The sequence below is a fragment of the Chroicocephalus ridibundus genome, chromosome 5, assembly GCF_963924245.1.
Source record: "Chroicocephalus ridibundus chromosome 5, bChrRid1.1, whole genome shotgun sequence".
Classification (NCBI taxonomy): domain Eukaryota; kingdom Metazoa; phylum Chordata; class Aves; order Charadriiformes; family Laridae; genus Chroicocephalus; species Chroicocephalus ridibundus.
Genome location: NC_086288.1, coordinates 52080993 through 52103397, shown reverse-complemented (window position 1 = coordinate 52103397; position 22405 = coordinate 52080993). Strand labels below are relative to the sequence as shown.

The window sequence follows — 22405 nt, the reverse complement described above, 5'->3', positions numbered from 1 at the left end:
CGTCAAAAAATTGGATGGCTACACACACTTCATAACAGATGACAGTAAAGGAGTAGATTACATCAATTACTGAATTCATGATAAAACAGTAAAGTGTTAACTTTTCATTTGGAATCATGTTTGACAAGTTTATCCCCAAAGTTCAGCTGCACTTCCACAAATTTAAGACACTGCTTCATTTGTTCTATTGAGAGTAGAGAACTAGTGAAAAGAAATTTTCTATTTTCTTGTTACAGATGTTGCAAACTTGAATGAAGCTAAGAATACTCCATGAAATCCATAACAGTGTCTTATGCTATACCAACACTAGCATAATATAATATATGCCACATTTCACCTATAAAACTACATTTCAATTTTAAAAATATCCTTTAATTGGCACCACTCAAAAATATTTTTTCAGAATAGAGATTCATCTTCTAGTACATTGTAGCTCCATAAATAGTCACAGACATACGCATTTTGTATAGTAATAATAAGCAGCACAGAGAAGTAGTTGTAGTCTATCCCTTGCAAGAGCCAGACACACATTACATGCCAGGCACACAGACTACCAAAACCATATAAATTTAGAAAAGAACTTGAAATTCATACTGAAAGCCCTTTCTTAAAAAAACCCACCCTTTAAACAAATTACTTGAGTTGTTTTGTGAAATACTGCTGTTGATTCCTAAATTATACAATTGCAGGAAACAGATTTATTTGTAACATTTCAGATTTGGCTGCCACGATGACACGCTTACTAGATTTATTCATGGAAAACTAACACACCCAGCCACCATTAAAGAACAGAAATTTGAGTCGATTTCAGTATTTTGGAAGAACACATGCTACATTATTTAAACGTGAGCTGTCTGCTCATATTTGACTAATTTAAAGGTAACTAATGTGATGCATAAATCCCAAAAGCAACCAAAATGCACAGAAGAAAGAAGATTCACAAGCACAGGTTCGTATTATTCTTTTACTGTCACTGCACTAGCATAAGCATCTCCTCTTTATGATTGGCATAAGCTAATACCCCACAGTTGTACAACCTCTACTTCATGTACAATATAAAACTCCAAACTAATAGCTCCTACGTAGAAAAGGAAGAAAACATCATGAACAACCCTTTCTGAAGTATCTGCTCTGAAATTTAAAATGTAAGTTTTATTTACTCACACTTAACACCTAACATAGCATTGTTCATTTTTTTTTTTAAACACTAGTCAGTATTTAGTCTGCATGCATAATAAAAGAAATATTCATGCAAACTCTGCTTATAGAAAAAAGTGGTAACTAAGGATGTCCTGAAAGCGTTGATGAGAACCTGAGGGACAAATAAATGATTCTGGCACTAATTTCTGTATTTGTGCTACTTAGCTATGATCTGTGCCCATAAATCTACAGCTTTGGTGATTGTTACAGCATTCACCATGTCTGTAACAGTACTTGCTATGTTACAACACAGTACAGCACGGGCTTTTCTGCTAGGAGTTGGTTATTAAGTTGTGGCGGGTTCCGGGGTTTGTTTTGCTATTTTTTTATTAAACCATGGCACATCAGAAGCAGCACAACAGCTTTATTACAGCAATTTACCTTTTAAAATACTCCACTTCTCGCTCTGTTTCATCCATTTCCACGCTGTCTAGATCAATGTCTTTGGGTAGAAACACATCATCTACAAAGGAAAAGGATGATACTACATTAGATTCCATGAGGAGGGGAGAAGGAGAGGAAGAAGCTTGAAGAAGCTGCATTAAGGATGTTTCTAGAGAACTGCCTGAACTTGGTAGGCTACTGATTATTCATGTTTAGGCTGAATTAATAATTATAATAAGAAAGACACTTCTTAAAAACCTGGTACTAGTACCTCTGCTCAGCCTTTAAGGAGTCACACTGGGAATGAGGAAGAGATGAATCAACAGTAAATTTACTGACTGCATGGGTTGCAAAAGGTGCCATTAACCTGGAATACACATGAGAATGTTCAAATTATACAAAGGGCTCAATGAATCAGACAGCTAATGAATAGCATTTGACTGCCTGAAATTTGTTGGCCTTACCACTAAAAAGGCAGCTTTACAAACACTTAAAAAATGGTATTTATAAAGAAGGTTTGTAGAGCTGCTGTGCTCCCTCCATCTGGGAGCTGTGCACATCAGGCTGTGTCTGCAAGAGTCTAAGTCATGCTACCTACAATTAGGATAGTTTTTTTAAAAACGTTTTAAAAAATATTTTAATATGGCCTGAATTTACGCCTCAGGTATAGAAACAAAGTCTCTTTAAAGTCTGTTGGTATATCGTACTGTCTCAGTGTATGGTTCTCTTGCACTTTTTTTAAAAAAAAGCGCTTCAGAAAGTGTAAGTTTTTGTAGAAACCAATTTGAGCATTTTCCTCCTAAAGTCTCTTTTCTTACTACCTATATACTCCAATCTAATTTCTGAAACAGCTTCAGAACCCGTTCCAAAAAGGGTGAGACAGAGAAAGTAACCGAAAACACCTCATACACATCAGTACTCTCTAGAATCCTTGAGATTACGAGAACAAACAACGCTCTTCTAAAGGTCCTATGTCTTTAAGAAACCAGAGCTAAACGAAAAATTGTATATTCCAGTATCTTTCTTGTAGTTCTGAAGTCAGAACTACTCAAAGCGGCAATCCATCTCCGACTCGTCAGAGAGCAGCACAGTTATCTCTTTATAAATTCAGAAACACATCCCTAGGTTTTTTCACATTTAAACATTAGTTTTCAGAAATTCTAACTATACCTGATTTAAGCAGCAGAAAACAATGGTGAGGGGCAGGGAGGAGAAGATGATGCAGGAAGCTTCCTACGTTCTCCTACAGTAAACACCCTCCACCACCACCCCTTCAATAGTTTCTCCTTCAAATGTCTCCAGTCTTCTCTTTCTGCTCCTAATTCTAGAGTTTTGTCTTACTCCAATGACAGGTATACATTCTTCTTGGTAAATTAAAAAAAACAAACAAACCCAAACACACCACACCACAGTATGCACAAGAACTAAGGTATGAGAGAAAAGGGTTCAGTGCTGTACCACTGCTTGATTGACGTGGAATGGAAACATTGAACGTAAGAAGAGTTAAAAAGAAAGACGGGTTGGCTGACTCAACCCAACCATGAAACCACAAAAAAAAAAAAAGTTGGGCTCTACACCTAGCACTTGCAACAACCAGGAATTTGGTTTACATTTTTTGTAACAAAGCTTAATAAACATAAGTGTTGTGAAACACTGGCAGAGACTGCCCAAGGATTAAGGTCTTGTACCTTGATGTGCTTACCAGACAGAACAGCAGTGAGAACTGCAATTTTAAGTCATTCTGGTGAACGGGCGTTTAATTTATGCACTGTGACCACTCAACTATTGGGTGATCCCAGGGGAACGACTGGGTGCTCTGAGCTGACAGATGTCCCTACCACAGAACTGCCATCCCAACAGGCAGTCCCAGTAGTGACTAAGCATGTACAGGAATAAACTGGTGCCCAAGAATGGCAGAAGATTAGCATGCTGACAAAGCCAACCAGCTAGCACTGCATGCAGTTCTCAACTCTGGTATTAGCTGTTAGATGTTGTCAGGAAAACAAAAAGATACGTTGCAAAGAACATTATGCAAGTGCAACTTGTTTGAGTCAACTCAATCTTCTATGATTTAATTATTTCTATCAGATAAATGAAGAAAATCTGTTTACTAGCACAAACTCATAGTCACATGGAGAAAACACTCAATATTATCACCTAATTAACATCCCACTGTAAGTTTTCACTCTGGCAAATAAAAACTAGTAAATTAGTTTTTGTACTTACTTCACCTGTTAATTTAATTAATATATAAAAGGAATTATTTCCACCAAGAAATGCAAATTTATGCATGAATGATCATTCTTTGGCTGCAGAAACCCCTTATTTTCATTGCTCAAACAGTAAGACCAACTTTAGACTATACTCTTAATGCTGTATGAGAAACAATCTTGCTTTTAAAGAAGTTCAAAATGGACTTCAGCGTATTATTGAATTATTTTAAATATTTATTATAGGCAAGATAGGCTTTATGGAAGAGACTGGCTTTCTTAACTGACAAAAACCCCATAGAAAACCAGCAGCATATACTAATTTATTAATTCTTTAAAGTATCCTACACCTGTTTACTAATGTAAAATGCATATATAATGTAAAATGCATACTTAGTATAATGCATATACTAAGTATATTTATCTCCTAGTTGTTATAATTACAATGACTTGAGCTTTCCTGACACTGGTTTTTCTGTTTCTCTAATTCACATTGGCAGAAATGACAGAAGATAAAGATTTCCAACTTCTGTATTGGTAACAATAAAAAACAATACAAGTTCTTCAACTTTTATACTCTTACCAATGGAATTGTTGACTTTGTCCCCTTTTTTCTTCTTATTTTTCTTGTTCTTGCCTTTTGGTTGAGGAGAATCCGCAAGTATTAGCTTATTATTTTGTTGCTGTTCGCTTGGTGAAGGGGATTCACTTGTTACGGGTACTTTCTCTTCCTTTACATGGTTCAACTGTTTTTTGTTGTTATTGTTTAATTTCTTCTCCTCTTTTTTAGGTTCTGCAAGTGTTGGCAGCTCTGCTGCTTTTGCTTTGGATTCTATTTGGTTTCTGGTTTTAGTCTGAATCTCAGCTGCTTTGGGGGATTCAACAGACTTTTTCACTTGTTCAGCACACGGTTTGTTTATCTGCTTTAGTTTCTGTTTGCTGTTTCCTTCTTTATGTTGATGCATAATATCGAGCAGAAAAGAGAGGGGCTCATGCTGCTTTACACTCCCCTCTTTCTGATAAAGCAGCTTGGAGTCTCTAGTGTTTACAGGATTGGATAGTTCACAGCCTGTCTCCGAAACTGGCCTCTGTTCTGTATGATTCACATGTCTTGACAGTGAACCAGAGGAGGTTTCTATCTTTTCTGATTGCTCAAGTGTACCATTCTGAATGTCTTCGGGTGCATTTGGGACAGATTCCTTCACTGCCTGGCAGTTTCGCGTAAGCATGTCCACCTTCTGACAGTCTTTACTTGTTCGTTCTTTCTTCTTTTTCTTTACAGCCCGCAACTGCTGAAGTTCTTGAAGCCGTTGTAATTCTTGTTTCAGTCTCTCCTCCTCTTCTTCCTCTCGCCGCCTCTGTTCCTCAAGCAACTGGTGATGCTCCCTCTCCCTGGCTTCTGCTTCAAGTCGAGCTTTTTCTTCAAGCTACAAAATAACAATAGGTTTATTGAAATTGACAAATAGTTTGGAAATCAGAGTTTTAGGGATTATTACTACTTTTCTCTATGAACATTATAAATCCTAGGATGTTAACATATGAAGATACGTAATCCAGAAAACCGCGCATAGGCAAATAACTATTTATACAAAAGCTGCCCTTTAAAGTACGTTAAAGTCCTTTCTATACTTCTATTTTCTATTTTTCTGTAACATATTTGACTGTTGTTAATACCTACTGTTGATCTTCTCTTTGCTACTGCTAAGCCTAACTCCATATCAAAGTTTCTACAACCACAAAAAACTGCTGAAAACAAAACATTCAGCTTCATCCTCAACAACTGCCTTTATTACTAAGGTAACTCAGGTTTGCATCATGTTGCATTGTTTACCTGTTCTCTTACTATGGTAGCAGAGTTGCTCGCTTTCATGAACATTAGCAGAGTTCCTCTGTTCATGAACATTAGGAAGAGAACGTTAAAAACATTTCACAGCAAAAGACTAAGCACATTAAAGCTACATTGAAAGTTGCCCAAAATATTAGGCATGGTAAAGTTTTCTGTTGTCAGCCATAAGTTCATTAACAACATGAAACAAAGACACAAGGGATTTTTTTCTCAGCCATTACTGCAAATAGTTAAAACTTATCTGTGCAGCATTGATCTTGCATCATTAGCAAAACGAAAGTCACACAGTGAGAACAATCACATCCATTTATTTTCTTGCACATTTAGAAGTGCCTGTATGGGATTACTCTCTCCACAATTATAGAAGTCATGCAAAAAACCCTATGAAAATCTTCCACTTCTTATGCTCAAACGACATTGCAAGAGCAAAGTGAATTTTATTTACAAATAACTCACTAAGCCCTCAAGTTGATGAATAGTGCTACAACATGAACATAAAGAATATAACTTGTGAATATCAGGTCTTCCAAGCCCATGGAAGCATTTAAAGAATGAAGAATTAGTGCCAGCAAGCAAACCGACAAACAAGAAATATTTACAGTGCAGTCACACAACGTACTTAGCAGAATCCAAAAACATTCAGCAACCTCATTGCACCTTGAACTTTATACCTAAGGGTGATACTTGAATTGCAGTAAGAAAAGCCAATTTCCTGCTTGTTCAACTTAATAAGAATAAATATATTTCCTCTATTAGCTCAGCAAATACTGTTTTAAAAAAAAAAAAAATTTACTGTTACACTTCAGAGTTTTTTTAGAAATGTTTTTGCCAATTTCCATTTGAAAGCAACTCGTAATTTTTTCTTCCCTGCCCCATCTCTGCAGCTTGCCACTTCACTCCAGCTTGGGATAGCCTTTTGTGTCATCATGTGGCACAGTGCTTAACCTCTTTCAATGAGGACAGCAAGGTGCCCAGTGCAATCATTCTAAAAAGATGAAATCTTGACTTTTGCACTCTCATAAAAGCACTGACCTTATGTTTCCCGGCTTCTTACAGAGATAGTTTGTTGTAACCATTATCCCAACAAAGAAACACTAGGTTTTTAATTTCCCCCATTTTTAAATGTCAATTCTACAAAACAATCAAATTCTTAACATTTCTGAGACTTAGAAATAGCTTTCTAAAGCGTGGAAAAATCCAGTATAAAGCTAATTTGCAACAAAACACATGACAATGACACTGTGAGGAATCTTCCCAGCCTACTATGTAACTCCTCAGGCAGCATCAGAACAGGTAAGCTAGCTGTGTATATACAAGCAAGTAGTGTACCACAAACTACACAGAAAACAATTATACCATTATTATAAAGTCAGCATACAGAAGTATACTTACAGAGAGTATACAGATTCAAAAACATGAAGTCTAAGATAAATATACTTTTATGTCTTACCTTTCTTTGCTTATGTCTGGCTCGCTTGGCTGCCCGAGAACTGCTTACTGGTTTGGTTTCAGAGCTGTTTATAAATTGTAGCAAGTCTTCCACCTTTCGGTGGTCAACAACACTTTCCCTTTCAGAGATCTGATCTGGTTTCTTCGGCTGTTCCTCTTTCCTTTTAGTTAGACGTAAACGAAGCTTTTCTCGCATCTCTGCATAATTTCTACTGGTTGGTGCAGCTGGAGGCTGAAGGACACGAGACAAAAATTTAGTGACTAAATGTAAATATTTCACTGACCTAATACCTTTGAGATTTTGAAATTTCAGAGACCTTAAAATACCCTGGAAGGTCCAAACCTGAATATCAAACTCCTTATTGTTTGTATGTGTACCTAGAAGGTGTATTTAACATGCAAGAGACCTGTTGGACTTGGTGCTTGCTTGTGAACTGTATTTTCCAACTGAAAGACTGACTGATCTTGTAGAGGAATGCACAGGGAGAAGACAAAGAAATGCCTTTAAAAGCAAAAAAGGAGATTTCCATATTCTCTTGTGATTGGTATACCACATTTGAATATTTGAAAGGAGCAGACATTTGCTGCTGTTTCCATTTTCTATGAAGTCTCTTTCAGCGTTTGTGCTACATGGGTCTCTGGGCTGTAACTGTGAAGGCTTGATTAGCCTGCACTGAAGCGTGCCAGCATACCTCCAGCAGAGTCGCATCAATAACTTTAATGCTGCTGCAAGTTGAATCCTTGCGTCATGTTTCATTTCTGTATTCCCAACCACCGCTCCTACCTCTCAACTCCTCATTCCTCCTCCCCTCCTGCTGCCTTACCCTCTCCCCTCCTGCACCAGATCTGGTGCCCATCTGTTTGGAGCTACACCAGTTCAACTCATTAAACCAGGAAAAGAAAGCCTATTAACTTAGAAATCCTGTAGTTTTCTGCCACTTCAGCAAAATGAATAACTTACTGTGCAATCAGATGACTATCAAACACAGATCAATCATGGACATGGTGGGAACGTGCAATGAGAAATGGGATCCCCTCCCTGCCGCTTTCAGCTACAGGGCAAGGGCTTTTACTTCACTTCGAGCCCTAAATACATGGCAAATAAACTGAGCTTTTACTTCAAATAGGAAAAAAATGCCAGAGACTCAAATTCTACTAGTTAACTGATTATTAAAACAGACTATACACATATTTACAAATGAAGCCAGCAGGAAAATAAAAATTTAAGTTAAAAAAATTTAGTGTGACAACAGCTTTTAGCATTTCTTTTGTGCAAATGAAAAGATATGATTAAAAGAATTTACTAGACATGTTACTGGTATGACGTTAACGTAAGGATGCTTCAAACAAAGTGTTAAGTATTAAAATAAAGAACATAAGGAAAAAGATTTTGTATAACCTGCATCCTTTAGAACTTCATAGTTTCTTCAAAACACTCTTTAAATACAGATACAAGAAAGCGCCTATCAAAATGCATCAGTAAACTGTAATACTGAAAATAGGGAAATTACACTTCGGACTTTCCTTTGATAAAAGTATAATTTAAACTTACACTGCCTAAATTCTAGGTAAGCACAGTTTCTTTTTTCTTTTTTTAAAAATCAAATTAAAGTGAATACTTCGAGGATTGCAGCTTTTACAGATGGGAGAATGGCTCAAATTGCTACGAACATTTTAAAAAGAATAAGTGTATATTAAGTGTACTTTTACCCAAACTCTTTGCATTATTTATAATTAATCTGCTACAGATGAGTGCAAGAATTTTGTGAAGTTATTTAAATGGCTGAATGCCCCTGTTTGCAGTTTCAGTCAAGCATGGTATCTATTATCCAAGTCAGCTGCTTCCTAAATCTTTCAGTCATTTTTATTGCTCTTGAATTGCTTTCAATTGCAAAGGTGTGTTTCAATTCTTCATTTCAAAGAGGAAAACTACTTTCTAACCATGCTCCTCTTACTACTTCTCTTGATCGAGCTCCAATGCCACCACCCCCTTAGTTGCAGTCTGATAAATCACATGCAATCAATGATGAGTAAGTGACAAAAAAGCAAATTAAAAAAAAAATTTAAATCCAACAACTTACTCCTCCATGGCCGAAGAACTCACAGTAACAGCAGTCACAGTATTTTCCTTCCTTCTGATTTGTGGATGTTGAGGTACTGGAGCTATGCTCTGAACAGCTGTCTTCGTCTTGGCTCTCCTCTCCATCATACTGTTGATGATCATATGTGTTACTGTTCTCACAACGATGGCCCTCGCAGTCAGGATCACTATGTTAAATTAAGAAAAAGCTTATAAAAACTCTAGATTACGATAAATAAGGTATTTGGAAAAAAAAAATAACAAAAAGCCATATACAGTTACATGTAAATCTACTAGGAACAAAGACTCTCAAACCGGGAAATCAGCCACCAGCAACGCATCAAATCCTAAAGCCTTCATCCAGTAGCTTGCAAATAGAGAAGCTCAAAACTAAGCAGCAAGATAAGCAGATACATAAGAAAGTGATTTATAAAAACTCATTTAGTGACTCACTGAATGAGCAGCGTAGAGAATGAGTTTTGGAACTGTTCTTCCTGGCTTTAAATGGGTAAAATAGTTTCAGAAGTAGTGATTTTAGCTTTTTAAAATGGAATGGTTTTGAAACTGCTGCCCATGTCATCACTTGTGGTCTGAAGAGAGCTGTGCAGTTGCAAAGTACTCAACTTACCTTTAAAATCCCCCGGTTTTAGGCAGATTTTCAAGCTCTTGACTTAAAAAATTCAAGCTCAGCTAAAACCAAAATGTTCCCATTATGCTGTTTGCAGCTTTATTTTCAAGGGGAAATACCAGCACATCTCTTCAATAAGCAGGTACATAGCAGTTTATTCCCTCCAAAGCTCTGCAGAACTGTGCACGCAACTGTCTAGTTCTTCTAAAACTGATGTGATCTTGCTTCAAAAGTAAAAAGTATTTTTAAAAAATCCACTCATCTAGTATTAGTATTTCTTTGTTCTTATGTTAGAAAGGTGAAAACAGGCCATAAATTTGCCTTATCTGCAAAACATAAGTGAATCTTCTTTCTATCTCCACTGACCCCTTCCTTCCTGTCCATGCCCCCCCCCCCCCCGCCCTGTAAGTTTTTCAAGAATTAGTGACCAGGAAAAATTGTTCAACTTCAGTATCCTAGTTATGGAAAAGGCATGCAAAACTGTTGCATGTAACAGGAAATACTGCCAGCCAGTGCAAAGATTCTGACTAGTCAGTTTGAGCAGCCCTTGCATCACCCTTTCTTGCCTGTTGAGAGTTAGCATTACAGCGCCCAATAGCATGTGCTAGGGGTAACAGATACAATTCCACAGAAATCAAGGCTTCATTAGTTCTGTTGCTCGATCGCTAGACTGAAAAACTAGAGCATAAAGCAGTTTTTCCCATTATAGCACAGTGATGATCATCCATAGAGACTGCAACAATTGTTTCTGGGTTCTCTCCCAGTTCATTCCTTACAAACTAAAACTACTTTATCATGTTAGTACCTGGAGATGATGATAGAAGTTTGATTTCTATTGCGCTAAATAGCCTATATTCAATTCTTTCCCTGCACTAAGAAAGAAAGTTTCTTTACAAAATTTGCTACAATTTCTTGAGCATGAAAGAAGAACTACTTATTTTATGATAGCATCAATAAAACAGAATTTAAGGGCATATATAACAGAAATAAGGGCATTTTTAGAAGCACTTCAGGTATGCATTTATCTAACTCTGCCTAAATCTCACATCATCTTCTGAAAACTACTGCAGTAGCGAGCAGACCACATTCATAGCAACCACGACCACAACCTTACGGGTCAAGAGTACTTGAAGCAAAGACTCAAATGCTCTTTTGTTATACCTGCACTCATCGGAGATATTGAAGAGTTGGCACCATAGTCTGTCTGCCACAGTACATAACACTCAAGACAGCTCCAAACTCCTCCCAACCTCCAAACCTTTGATAACCTTTGGAAATCAAAACATCCTTTCACACTACACGCACTATATAAATGGTGGGACTGATACCTAAGTCTGAAGTCCAGTCAGGAAAATGTGTTACTATGTGGCAGTTTTCAAGACGACATATGACCTTTTTATAGGTTGAGCTAGATATGTCTACAGACTCCTTAGATTTTTCACAGCTTTTCATTCCTGCTTGCCATATAATGCCAAAATGACGGAAAACTGATACAACAGGTTTGTGTCTCAGCAGCAGTGATCACTACTCACAATGATAGTGTAAGAAAGAAATAGAGCTTGACTTATTTATCCCAGGTGACATCTCTAAAAGTGAGTATTCATTCATTTTTAAGCCTCTAAACTCAGTAAGTAGGTTCTGCAATGGAAAACATATCCGTAAAGTCTCACACCAAGTTGCACGCTAAGTATCAGAACTCAGTCTCATTTGCTGAACACAGACAGCTCTTCTTTCAGGCTACAACCATCGGCAAAGGATAAAAGGTATCTGTATTTTAATTCCCCTTCTATTGTAAAAAATGAACAACAACAATAACAAGAAACTTACCTGCAGACACTTGGTGGGGCACTTACAGAGCTGTCTGTGGTTGAAGTAGGAGGTGCAACTGTAGTAGGACAAAGACCTGAATGCGGATCCACAAATCCAGGGGCTGTTGCAGCAGTTTTGGGGAAAGAAGGAGCAGCAAGATTTGGAAGATGTGGTGTAGAGGCTGGAGACAGTGCAGCAGGAGACAGCGAAGGGAGGGATGCTAAACTGGTAGGACTATTTCGTGGTGCGACTGGTGCAGAATGTCTATGGTCCTCTTTATTAATATTGTGGAACACTTCACCTAAATTGGGGAAAAAATAAACCACTTACAATTAAAAGTAATTAATAAGTGTCTATTAACTATCCAAACAATCATGCAACATGATGGACGTTCTCAGCTTCTGTAAAAATGGAGTAGTATTACAGCACCTTTCTATTCAGTCACAAACTCTAACATCAAGGTCTTTCATGAAGTTCTTTAATCCAGGAGTACAGATACTACAACTCAAGAGTAGCAAGAACAGCGATTAATGAAAATCATCAAGCTACATAATATTACTAAAATGAACACATATAAATCTTTATAGCTAGCTAAATGTACTTGAGTCAGTCACTAAGCAGTGTGTGCATTACAAATCCTTACCTATCGATGAAGGTCTCTTAGATGATACTTTGAATTGGTTGCTGCTTGACTGCACTGTAGTTGCTGTGCAGGAGACAGAAGAAGTGGCAGAAGAGGTTGCCATGACAACTTTATTAGCTTCCATAAAGGCATCCTGGAAATTGTACAGACATTTCTTCTTTGCAGCATTTTTCTTCTCTTTGCTGTCAGTAACTGCTGTTGCTTCATTGCTAGATGTAGTAGGAAGTGCTTCGGGTCTTATTTCTGAGAGTGCTGGTGCTAATATATCACTCCCTTCAATTGAAACACACATAGTAATTAAGAATCACAGAGTTACAGAATTGTCTTTATGGCACTTCGAATTAAACATGCAATAATTTAGCTGCAGGCAAGCAAGGATATATTGTTAGTGTTGGCTTGGTAGGATTAGTGAAGTGATGCTCCTTTGCCCCTCTCTCCCACCCAGATAACATAGAGGTAACAAAAAGAAGTCTCAGAGCAGAAGTCAAAAACTTGAACGTTATAATTTTAAGAACACTACTAAATGTGTGTTAACAAGTAGCGAAGATGCTACCTTTAGCCATTTATAATTTAAAAACTAAAATTGGACACCATTTTACATGTTAAGTATATAACCTTCGATATCTGAAGGCCAGGTTAGCCAAGCAACAGTTCAAGCAGGAACAACATACCCTTCTATCAATAGAACAGCATAAATCTTATCTTTACTTGTTGGTAATTCCAGCTAGCTACAGTAACCCCTTTGTGACAGACCTTCCACACAAGCTTGCCACTAACCATCTATTAGAACAGTTACCCATAAAGACATTTATAAATGGATGAGCTATGCTACTGGGGAAGTTTTCTGGAGGTTTTTAATTCCTTTCCTTTTAAAAATCAGTGTAGTAGCTTGACACAAGTTAGCAGCAGATCAGTCTGAAAAAAAGCCAACACATAAAACCAAGCTTCCTTTTTCATACAAGTCAAATAAAATGAAATAAAATAGGTATTTAACACTTGCTATGATGCAAATGGAAAGGTATGTTGTTATTTCTCTTTTATTCTCTTTCACTTTAACCATTGAAGCAAAGGCTTCCTGGCTTAAATTAATCTACTGCTTGATTTATGCCTTTGTCTTTTAGAATGACAATGCAGTTATCTCTGCGCATTACAGGAAGTAAGATTAGTACCATATTACCAGTGTGGTGGTAATGACCCTGTAGAAAAAGAGCAAGCCTTTGTGGCAGAAGACCAAAAGTTATTTAAATTTCCCCTTAATTCTTATTTCTGTGCAACCCTGAACTTCTGAAGACAAAATTACCTCTACAATGACCGTAGGTGAAAAATACTGTGCTATTCTTTTGCCTTTAGCACCCTCTCCCCTGTACATAAAAATTAATTTTTCCATTTTCAACCCCACTGGAGTAGAAATAGAAGCAAATCTCTGCCGGAATCCTGTCTCATAAAACCATGATGATGAAACCTACCATTCCTAGAAAAAATTGCCACGCTCCATTTCAAAACATAAGGCTTTTAACCAGTCAGTGTGAAGTAGTAACAAACCCTCACCAGGAATTGTATCAGGCAAAAATGTAGCAGGATTCCAGTTCTTGTCATTCATCATCTCTGATCCCCAAAGACTTATAAATTTAGAGCTATTCCAATCTGGAGTGCTCCCAAAACAGCTTGGATAAATATGATCTTGGAGAGATGCATTGAATACTTGATGCTTGTTTGTATGATTCTGAACTGGAGCTGGTGGTAATGCCTACAAAAATAAAGAGTATTTTCCTCATTAATATTCTGTTTGCTTACACAGTCACTCCAACAGCAATATTCAAATCACAGTGTTTCAATTTTGAAAGGCATTATAAAAGGCACAATGAACAATATTTCCCAGAATGATAAAAAGACTGATTTGTTGATTTTTCATGCAGATAATATATTACACAGATTGTATGTATGTATTTTATAATCACAAACATTGTTTCTGAATTCAGCTAACAGATGAATACAAAAAAGCATTCTTCAAAAATACTTGGGTTAATATATATTGGTAGGCCCTCATTTTTAATTAAAAGCAGTATTTTTATGAATGTCGAACCTGGTAGGAACTATTACCTTTCAAAGCCCAAGCTGCCAAAACCAATCCTTTGTGACATGATAATCATTACCACATAAGACAATTGTGATAAAAGGATTACAAATGCTTCAGAATTGAAAATGAGCGCAGTAGAAAAATAAAACACTTATTGTTTGAAAACGTAATTTTGAAGTTGATTATATTCTTCTGCTTTTTTTATCTCCAAGTATTAACAGGTTCCTAACTTAAAACTTAACAGGCAAAGAATACACAATTTTATTCTAAGAAGCAACTGGGGAGGGGGAATGGAAAGAGGGAACATGCTTTTTCTTGTTTTATAGAGGTAAATTGTTCATCCCATTTCTTCTAGATGAAATTGTTTACTCACTTTCTAAAAGTAACTCTCTTCCAGAGACCTTGTACAATGCAACTATTATGTTCGATTATTGTTACATGTTAAAAAAGCCAAGGAAAGTGATTTTGTTCTACTCTCGCACTAGAAATAGACATAGATATCAAAAATATCAGCTAAGTCCAGTAACATTTCTGACATGAAAGTCTAAACGTTTATGGTCAAGCAAACTTACTTATATACCTAGTCTCCTTTTTCTATACAGAAGGAATTTCATTATCTGACTAATGGTGAAGATGGGAGGGACTGGAATACTAGAATATCCTACATAAAAGAAAAACTCATATACACGAGTACAAAGAAACACTTCACAAGGCAGAACAGACTATCCATGATGAAGCAACCCTGATCCAGCAGGGCTTATTAGCTCACGGACTACCAGCTCTGCTGAATTCAGCTGACTCTTCAAAGGCAAAAGCTCCCTAAAGCTTCAGCTTCCACATATGTCTTTTTAGCTCCAGCATAACATAAATACATGGAGCCCAGCTGGTTCAGGTGCTGTGCCAGAGCTAATAGATCTGGCCTGCATTACGAAGGCACTCGGTGCTAGCAGCCTGCTACTCTGCGTGGCGCTTCTGGTGCAGCCTTGACAGTGTGCTGCAGATGTTCCATGACACAAAGGTCCTCTGAAAGGAAAGACAGCAGAAATAAAGGATGGGAGTTTGAGTAGACTGCTATAAGGGATGCAAGAAGAGCTCTGGAAGACTGACAGAAGGTGAGGTACAAGAATTAGGGGTTTCAGAAGAACAGCAGTGGACTCTTGAGAAATGGCAGCCTGGCACACTGCAGTTAAGGAACTGGTGCACTGCAACAAAGATAAGGAAGCGACACCGGTAAGACAGGAAAAAAGAAAGTGGATGTTAAGGATGGTAAAAGTATATAGTCACTTTAGTGAACTAGTCTACTCTCCTTGCAACCACAGGATCATGGGAACAGATGAAAGGGAGATAACAGAAATATGTACCTAATGACAAAGGCTTTGCCCCTTTCAGCAGCACCCACAGTTCAACTGATTTAAATACTATGTGAAACAGTGCCACATTAATAATAATTCTTGCTTTTGACTCTTACTTCTGAAAAGTAGTCACGTGGTCCCAATCCTTGTTACACACCTTTAACTTGTTTATTACTTACAAGTTTTGGGTCAAAAGAATTTTGCAGAACTTGCAAAACAGCAAGTTCTCTCAAAGCACAAAACCACTTAAAAATAGACTCTTACACCTCAATTGTCTCAAAAAATATTACGTCACTAATATTTTGAACTAGAAACCTCAGGATATTATTGCCAAAATGGAATATTAAATTTTGACCTTCAATACATAGGAAATGAAGATTTAATTAGTCCTATCACACTGACTAAAGTCCCATTACTGTTTCCACTACTGAAGACTCATTTGACTCCACATTCTTTCTAATCACAGCAAGGAAATTATCAGTCTTCCTGACAAAAGCTACCCTTAAGCCCTGCTGTATGAACCTTCCACCAGTTCTGAATATGTCCTATTCCCTACCCCTTGCTATTCCCTCCAAAAGGACTACTATAAACACACCACAATTTATAGCAACTTCCATGGTTTCACTGATACTCAGTCACTCTAGTTTATACAGGTGTACGGTATTTTTCCTGGGACTAGGATGCATCCATCCATCTCCTTCATCAGGCTCACCTTATTGTGTGTAAAGGGAGAAGCTGTGTACAAGGTGGGATGGATAAGTGGACGAGGCAGATGAGGAATTGTATGCAATGGTATATGTCCATGGATGTGAGGATAAAGATGAAGTGCAGGATGTGCAGGTTTTTCAGGATTCATAAACTGGTGGCCAGCAGGCAGGCGTCCAGTTGCAAGTGCAGAGGCTGTTAGACCTGAGGCTTCTTGTTTACAAACGTGACATTCACAAGCATTTGGACCTTGGTCAGCCTGTAAGAAAAAAAAGAAAATAATTCTTTTAATCTACTACAATAAAATCAGATACTTCCCCCATCCTTTTTTTTTTCCTTAGTGATTATTAATGTACATACATGAATTAATATTTTCAGAGCATCCACAGAATTCTTTCATCTAATACGAATGGAAAAACCTCATAATGAAATAAAAGCACTACTGGAGGATCTTTATCTTAGTTAAGAAAAGAATGCCTTAAAAATTGACAGCATTTCATACTATACAGATTCTTAAAGTCCACTATCAGTGACAAGTGAGATACTGATACAGATAATCAAGAACAGGAATACGAATCTTGACAGCATTTGATCCTTACTAGGCAATTATTTACCCCACTACAAAAAAAAAAATAATCAAACTGGATTATTATTTTACACAATTTTCCAAGCACATGGAAGAAGAGTATGTGCAGAAAGTAGTAGTAAGGGCTGATTAGCTGATGAAGTTGGAAGTAGTCCTAAGCTGCATTAGGCAGAGCACTGCCAGCATATCAAGGGAAGCGATCCTTCCCCTCTGCTCAGCACTGGTGAGACACATCTGGAGTGCCGGGTCCAGTACTGGGCTCCCCAGTAAGAGAGACATGGACACAGTGGAATGAGTCCAGTGAGTGATCACAAAGAGGAGTTAGGCACTGAAGCATCTGTCATACAAGGAGGGGCTAAGAGGGCTGGGACTGTTCAGCCTCAAGAGAATACTCAAGGGGATCTTATCAGTGTGTGTTCCCTGACTAGGCAGGGAAGAGGAGACTAAAGAGGGCAGGGCCAGACTCCCCCTCAGTGGTATCCCATGAAAACACAAGAGGAAATGGGCAGAGACTGAAATATAGGAATTCCACTCATGTTTAAAGCATTTATTTATTTCTGAGAGAGTGGTTGAACACTGGAACATGTTACCTGTACCAGTTCTGGAGCTGCCATCCTTGGTGATACTCAACACCTGACACAGTGCTGAGCACTCTAGATGACCATGCTTTGAGCAGGAGGGCTGGACTAGACTATCTGCAGATGTCCCTTCCAAACTCAACTACTCTGTGATTGTGTGAAGCAGACATTTCTCACGAAAAATTTCATAATCACATCAATCCATGCCTTATCAGAACCTTTTACTGATCTCAAGCTATCATTAGCCTCTGTTGTCTTAAAAGGATTCAAGACTTTGGAAGAAAAGCAGCCCAGGAAAGAGCAGCTCCATTTCCCTCTCTCAGATCAGTACTTTTTCCTGCCACTGCCATTTCACTGAAAGATAATTTTACCAGACGCCACACCAGGAACATTTCCTGATTGCTATTTCTTCCCAGAAATGTGTCAGTATGCATTTTTTCAAAAAGCAACGCTAGCTAACTTAGCTTTCTAGAAAAGAATTGACAGGTGGTATTCTTCTTCAATATGCCTTCCTCTCAGAAACAAATAACTCTTCATTATCAGTTAAAAGCATTACAGCCTTTGACACAAGGTATATTTTAACAACCAAAGATTTCATAAACCAAATACAATGATTGAATTAATTAGGTGTATAGGGAGGAAAAATAATTTTCCCATAAAAAAGTTAGTATTATCAAGAAACCAATACTAATCTAGTAACAAAGGAAAATGGAAAAAAGATGTCAAACAGTATGGTGAGATTTAAAATCCAATTCTGACCAACCTTTGGGTACTGAGCATGAAAAGAAATCCAAAGGGACTAAAGACACTGAGTAAATGAGCAACCCCAGCAGATAATGACAGAAAAAAAAATGCATTTTAGTTTGCTTCCCTAAGGCAAATACACTTACATAATCTCATTTGATTTTCCACAACAAATGCTGAATCTGTTAACCAGTTTCAAACTAGTTTGACAGAGGTCTCAGCTCATATAAGTATGATGGCATTGGTCAGCCATACACAGAAAATTTCTCAACGTACTTGCTGAAAGAAAAGCTGTAGCTTAATACTCTTAACACATGAGGAAACACTTATAGTGGAAGGCCTTACAAACATCCCAACCACAGGGGAACATCTAATGTGAGTTCCCATCTGATTGTTGTTTAAGGTCTCAAAGGTGCCCTCTCCAATGTGGATTCTTTTGTACAATAAGAAAAGTGACTGGTACGTTCTCTCTTCAAACAGTGAGCCCATGTTGTAGCTGCAGCGTAACTCAGATTAAAAGTCACATGGTCACAAAGACAAGTCCATCGGAGGCTTTGCTTTGGTGCTCAGCTGTTACAGCAAACACCTGCTGAGTAGATACTCTAGGCATGGCTGTCTGGGTGGTTTGGTGACCTTACAGTAAAGAGCTTAATAATCTTAAACCATTAAAAAAATTCAAAAAAAATCATGCAGACCAAGACCCATGCCATAAGTCATGCAATGGATTTAACTGCACAGGCTTCCGAGAGAGAAAGTTAGTTCTCAGATATAATACTAAGAAGTATCTGTTAACTAAGTACTCACATCATCCTCCCCTTCCCCCTGTCCCCCCGATTAATTTCAAATAACAACATTAACATTTAACAAAGACCAAGCTCAGACTTCCAAGCAGAAATACTTCTTGGTTTCTATTTCTCATTCATACAGACAGGAATAATTTTTTTTCCCCTTTTACTGGAGCCACCTTCAATATAATTAACATATTTCAGGTTTTGACTAAAGGAAGTATCAGCCATGACAATATACAATTAACTGAAAAATATTTTAGGTATCATATCCACCGACTGATAACATAACATATTAGAAGGGAAATATTTAATTGAAGATGTAAATGTATTCTTATTCGAGCAGCCACATTTCAAAAACTAATTTACTAAAAGGGTTGCTTTCAGATTACTATACCTGCTGACTGGGATAAGAAGGTGGTGGGCTATCCATTTTTGCTTCATCTTTCCTTAATGCTCTTTTTCCTAGAGACATTTCCTCCTTTTGAGTCCCTGGTGGTTCACCACTGCTCTCCCCATCCGCTTCTTCATCATCTGCTTCTGAGGAACTGCTGCTAGTACTGCTCACCTGAGGAGACTGGACAACATTAATCCATTAACATAGAGGTGATGGAGAGGCCTTTCCCCAGCGAGAATATCGAACTGCCAGAAAAAAAGATACGACACTGTAAATGCTGTACCTCATCTTTCAATGCCATGTTTTCACCTCCGCCATTTAGCTCACTGTGAATCCCATTCATGTTGGCTACCACCTCGGCATCGTCGTAATTATTCAGTGGGTAGATATCAGCAAATTTTGCTGATAATGGCGCAACATCTTCATCATCACTACCACTGAGGGGAAGAGAGGCTTAGATAAATCACAGTGCTTGGTAACCTCTGTTAATTGTGATAGCAGGAATACATCGCTTGTATGAATGTTCCAATTAGGAGCCAAAGGATTGTCTTATAAGTTGTTAAACTAAACTTAGTTTTTCAAGCAAGTAAAATCAAGCAACCTGCCATAAAATCTTGCTGAATATAGTTGTTGCATGCCTGAACGTCAGCCTGTATCACAAATAAGATTCTCTGCTATTTCTATGTAAAATAGTTTTCCACCACTGTTTTCTGACCAAGAACCTATCAAATTAATTGATAATCAAATTAATTATCAAATTAATAATGACAGGATATGGATGACCTTTAATTTGATGGAAAAAGTCTTATGCCAATGATTTACTTTACAGAAAGTGTGAAGTGCAAAAAAGCACAACATAAAATTCAAGTTTTTCCATACATTAAATGTCAAACCAGTAAGTAGGGAACACTGAATACATTATAGTAACTCCTAAATTTCTCAATAGCAATTAGTTCCTAGACAACCCCCCATCTACGTGCTTTTCAGAATCTGCTCTAAAATACTTAATGGAATTTTTTTCTACATAGACAGCTAGTAAGAGAACATGCATGTTTAATTATCCACTCCAGGGAAGTGTTGCAAAGATTGGTTAGTTCATGTTTCTACAGCAATCCAGAGCTCTTAAAAGAGCTCTTAAACTGTGCACTTTATCTTTTTTCATTCCATGAGATGCTGCGCCAAAATTTAATTACACGATGGCACCATTAGGCATATTTCAAATGTGCAACGAGGAAATAAAACACAGCAGATACGAGACATAAAAAGGCCCTTCCCCAAGGAGCAGTGCTATTTCCCTAAAAATAGGCTTCTTGGAGTAAATCATACTCAGATTCAACTGAGCTAGCTTCTGAAGAGAAAAACTGAACAATTTTGGACATTTCGGCAGCAAAACTAATGAGTTTACAGAAATTGCAAACCACGCATTTAAGAATATGTAGCCAAACACACTGACACATAATCTGTTTTTAAGCGCACCCCAAATAGGTTCTGAAACTGAAGTCCTGTTATGGAAGATTAAACCATTGATGGCAGTAAATACAAAGGCAAAGGTTTAAAGGAAATTGAACTTAGTGAAGTGATATTCTTGAGAAACATCCCACATACCTGCACTGTCCTTGTTCGTCACATCATATTAACACAGAATGCTAATGACAATTCCTTTGACTGTACTGAAAACAGGTATTTCATTAATGTTCCCACCAGCAGTGAAGTTGGGTCTTTTTAAATATTCCTTTAGGATATTATGTGACAGAGGAGACTGCTGGTTAGCTGTACCCTAACCACAAACAGAAGCCAGCCTACCAAGCAGTTTTAACACTTCAGAATTACAGAAGGAGCAGAAGTCTACCATTAGACTAATGCCTCAAACTGGATGGTCATTGCAATCTGAATAAAATAGGGTGGCAGATAGTTCTGATAGGGACAATAACTTTTGATGCAAGACTCGAGTTAACACAACTTCAACAATCCTAAAAGCCTCCTAATAAAGGTTTTTTTGGAACTAAACTGATTCATATGAGATGACCATCCCTCAAAGAAAAGATCACCAGTTCCCTTGCTCAGTCTAACAAAATGTGACATTTTAAAACAATGCTCTAACGTACATCAGTATTGGATGTCCTTGAAATCTCAAAGCAGTAAAGTACATACTACATGCACTTCTAGCAATACTGGTAAGTCAACATCTTCAGAAATTTTTTAAACTTTACAGGATTATTTATTTTTTTTAATGTTTGCACAACATATAGCACTGGAGTTGTGGTCTGCTGAATACAGTACCAGTATTAAATAATTTTCTGAGACAGAACTAGCATTACATAATGATAGTCAGCCAGTGCAACTTGCCTGCTTAAGTTCAACTCACTCCAAAATTTTAAAACAGAAAAAAGAACTTACAAAGTTGGTGCAGAACCATTATCTGCGAGGATCAGTCTGGGATGTTGCTGAATTGTAATAGGCGAGCTGGAACCTGATCCTGAACTTGCTGAAGACATACTAGGTGGGCGGATCTCAGATAGATAATCCGGAGCAGAATCAATTTGTAGTGGTAACTGGTTAATGTGGATATCATCCGTTATAGGAGAATCCATGATGCCACACGTTAAAATGTGTGAAAGGCTGCAGTCATCACAAGTACATCTGTTCAAGAATTAAGATTACAGATTTTTATGACCTTGCTTAAGTAGCATTCATTTAAAGTAACCACAATCTTTGTTCCAATGATGTATTTCCTTTTTCCTCTAACAAGAAATTAATGATTTATTATGATTTCATATTAAAAACATCAGCTCACCTTCTTCTATAATTACAGTTGGGACAGTCAGGCATGCTCAAACGTGAAGACAGCATGTGCCTCATTGTGTCTGTGAAGTTGTTCTCCCCAGCTAGTGCTTTCTTGTTATTAAGCTGAAGTAAATTACAAAGGCAGTGT

At 37.5% G+C, this 22405-nt stretch overlaps 1 protein-coding gene across 2 annotated transcripts in view; it reads right to left on the bottom strand.

Moving 5' to 3' along the window:
• FAM193A (family with sequence similarity 193 member A) overlaps window positions 1–22405 on the bottom strand; it is an 82489-nt gene that overhangs the window by 1963 nt on the left and 58121 nt on the right. For both annotated transcript variants that reach the window (XM_063336246.1, XM_063336247.1), the window contains 12 exons: window positions 22268–22380; window positions 21871–22113; window positions 19757–19910; window positions 19474–19653; window positions 16391–16642; window positions 13798–13996; window positions 12250–12522; window positions 11625–11907; window positions 9171–9357; window positions 7091–7321; window positions 4378–5221; window positions 1582–1663 (listed from right to left, as the gene is read on the bottom strand). In XM_063336246.1, coding sequence (XP_063192316.1) covers window positions 1582–1663; window positions 4378–5221; window positions 7091–7321; window positions 9171–9357; window positions 11625–11907; window positions 12250–12522; window positions 13798–13996; window positions 16391–16642; window positions 19474–19653; window positions 19757–19910; window positions 21871–22113; window positions 22268–22380 — 3041 coding nt within the window. The remainder of the gene's footprint in view (window positions 1–1581; window positions 1664–4377; window positions 5222–7090; window positions 7322–9170; window positions 9358–11624; window positions 11908–12249; window positions 12523–13797; window positions 13997–16390; window positions 16643–19473; window positions 19654–19756; window positions 19911–21870; window positions 22114–22267; window positions 22381–22405) is intronic.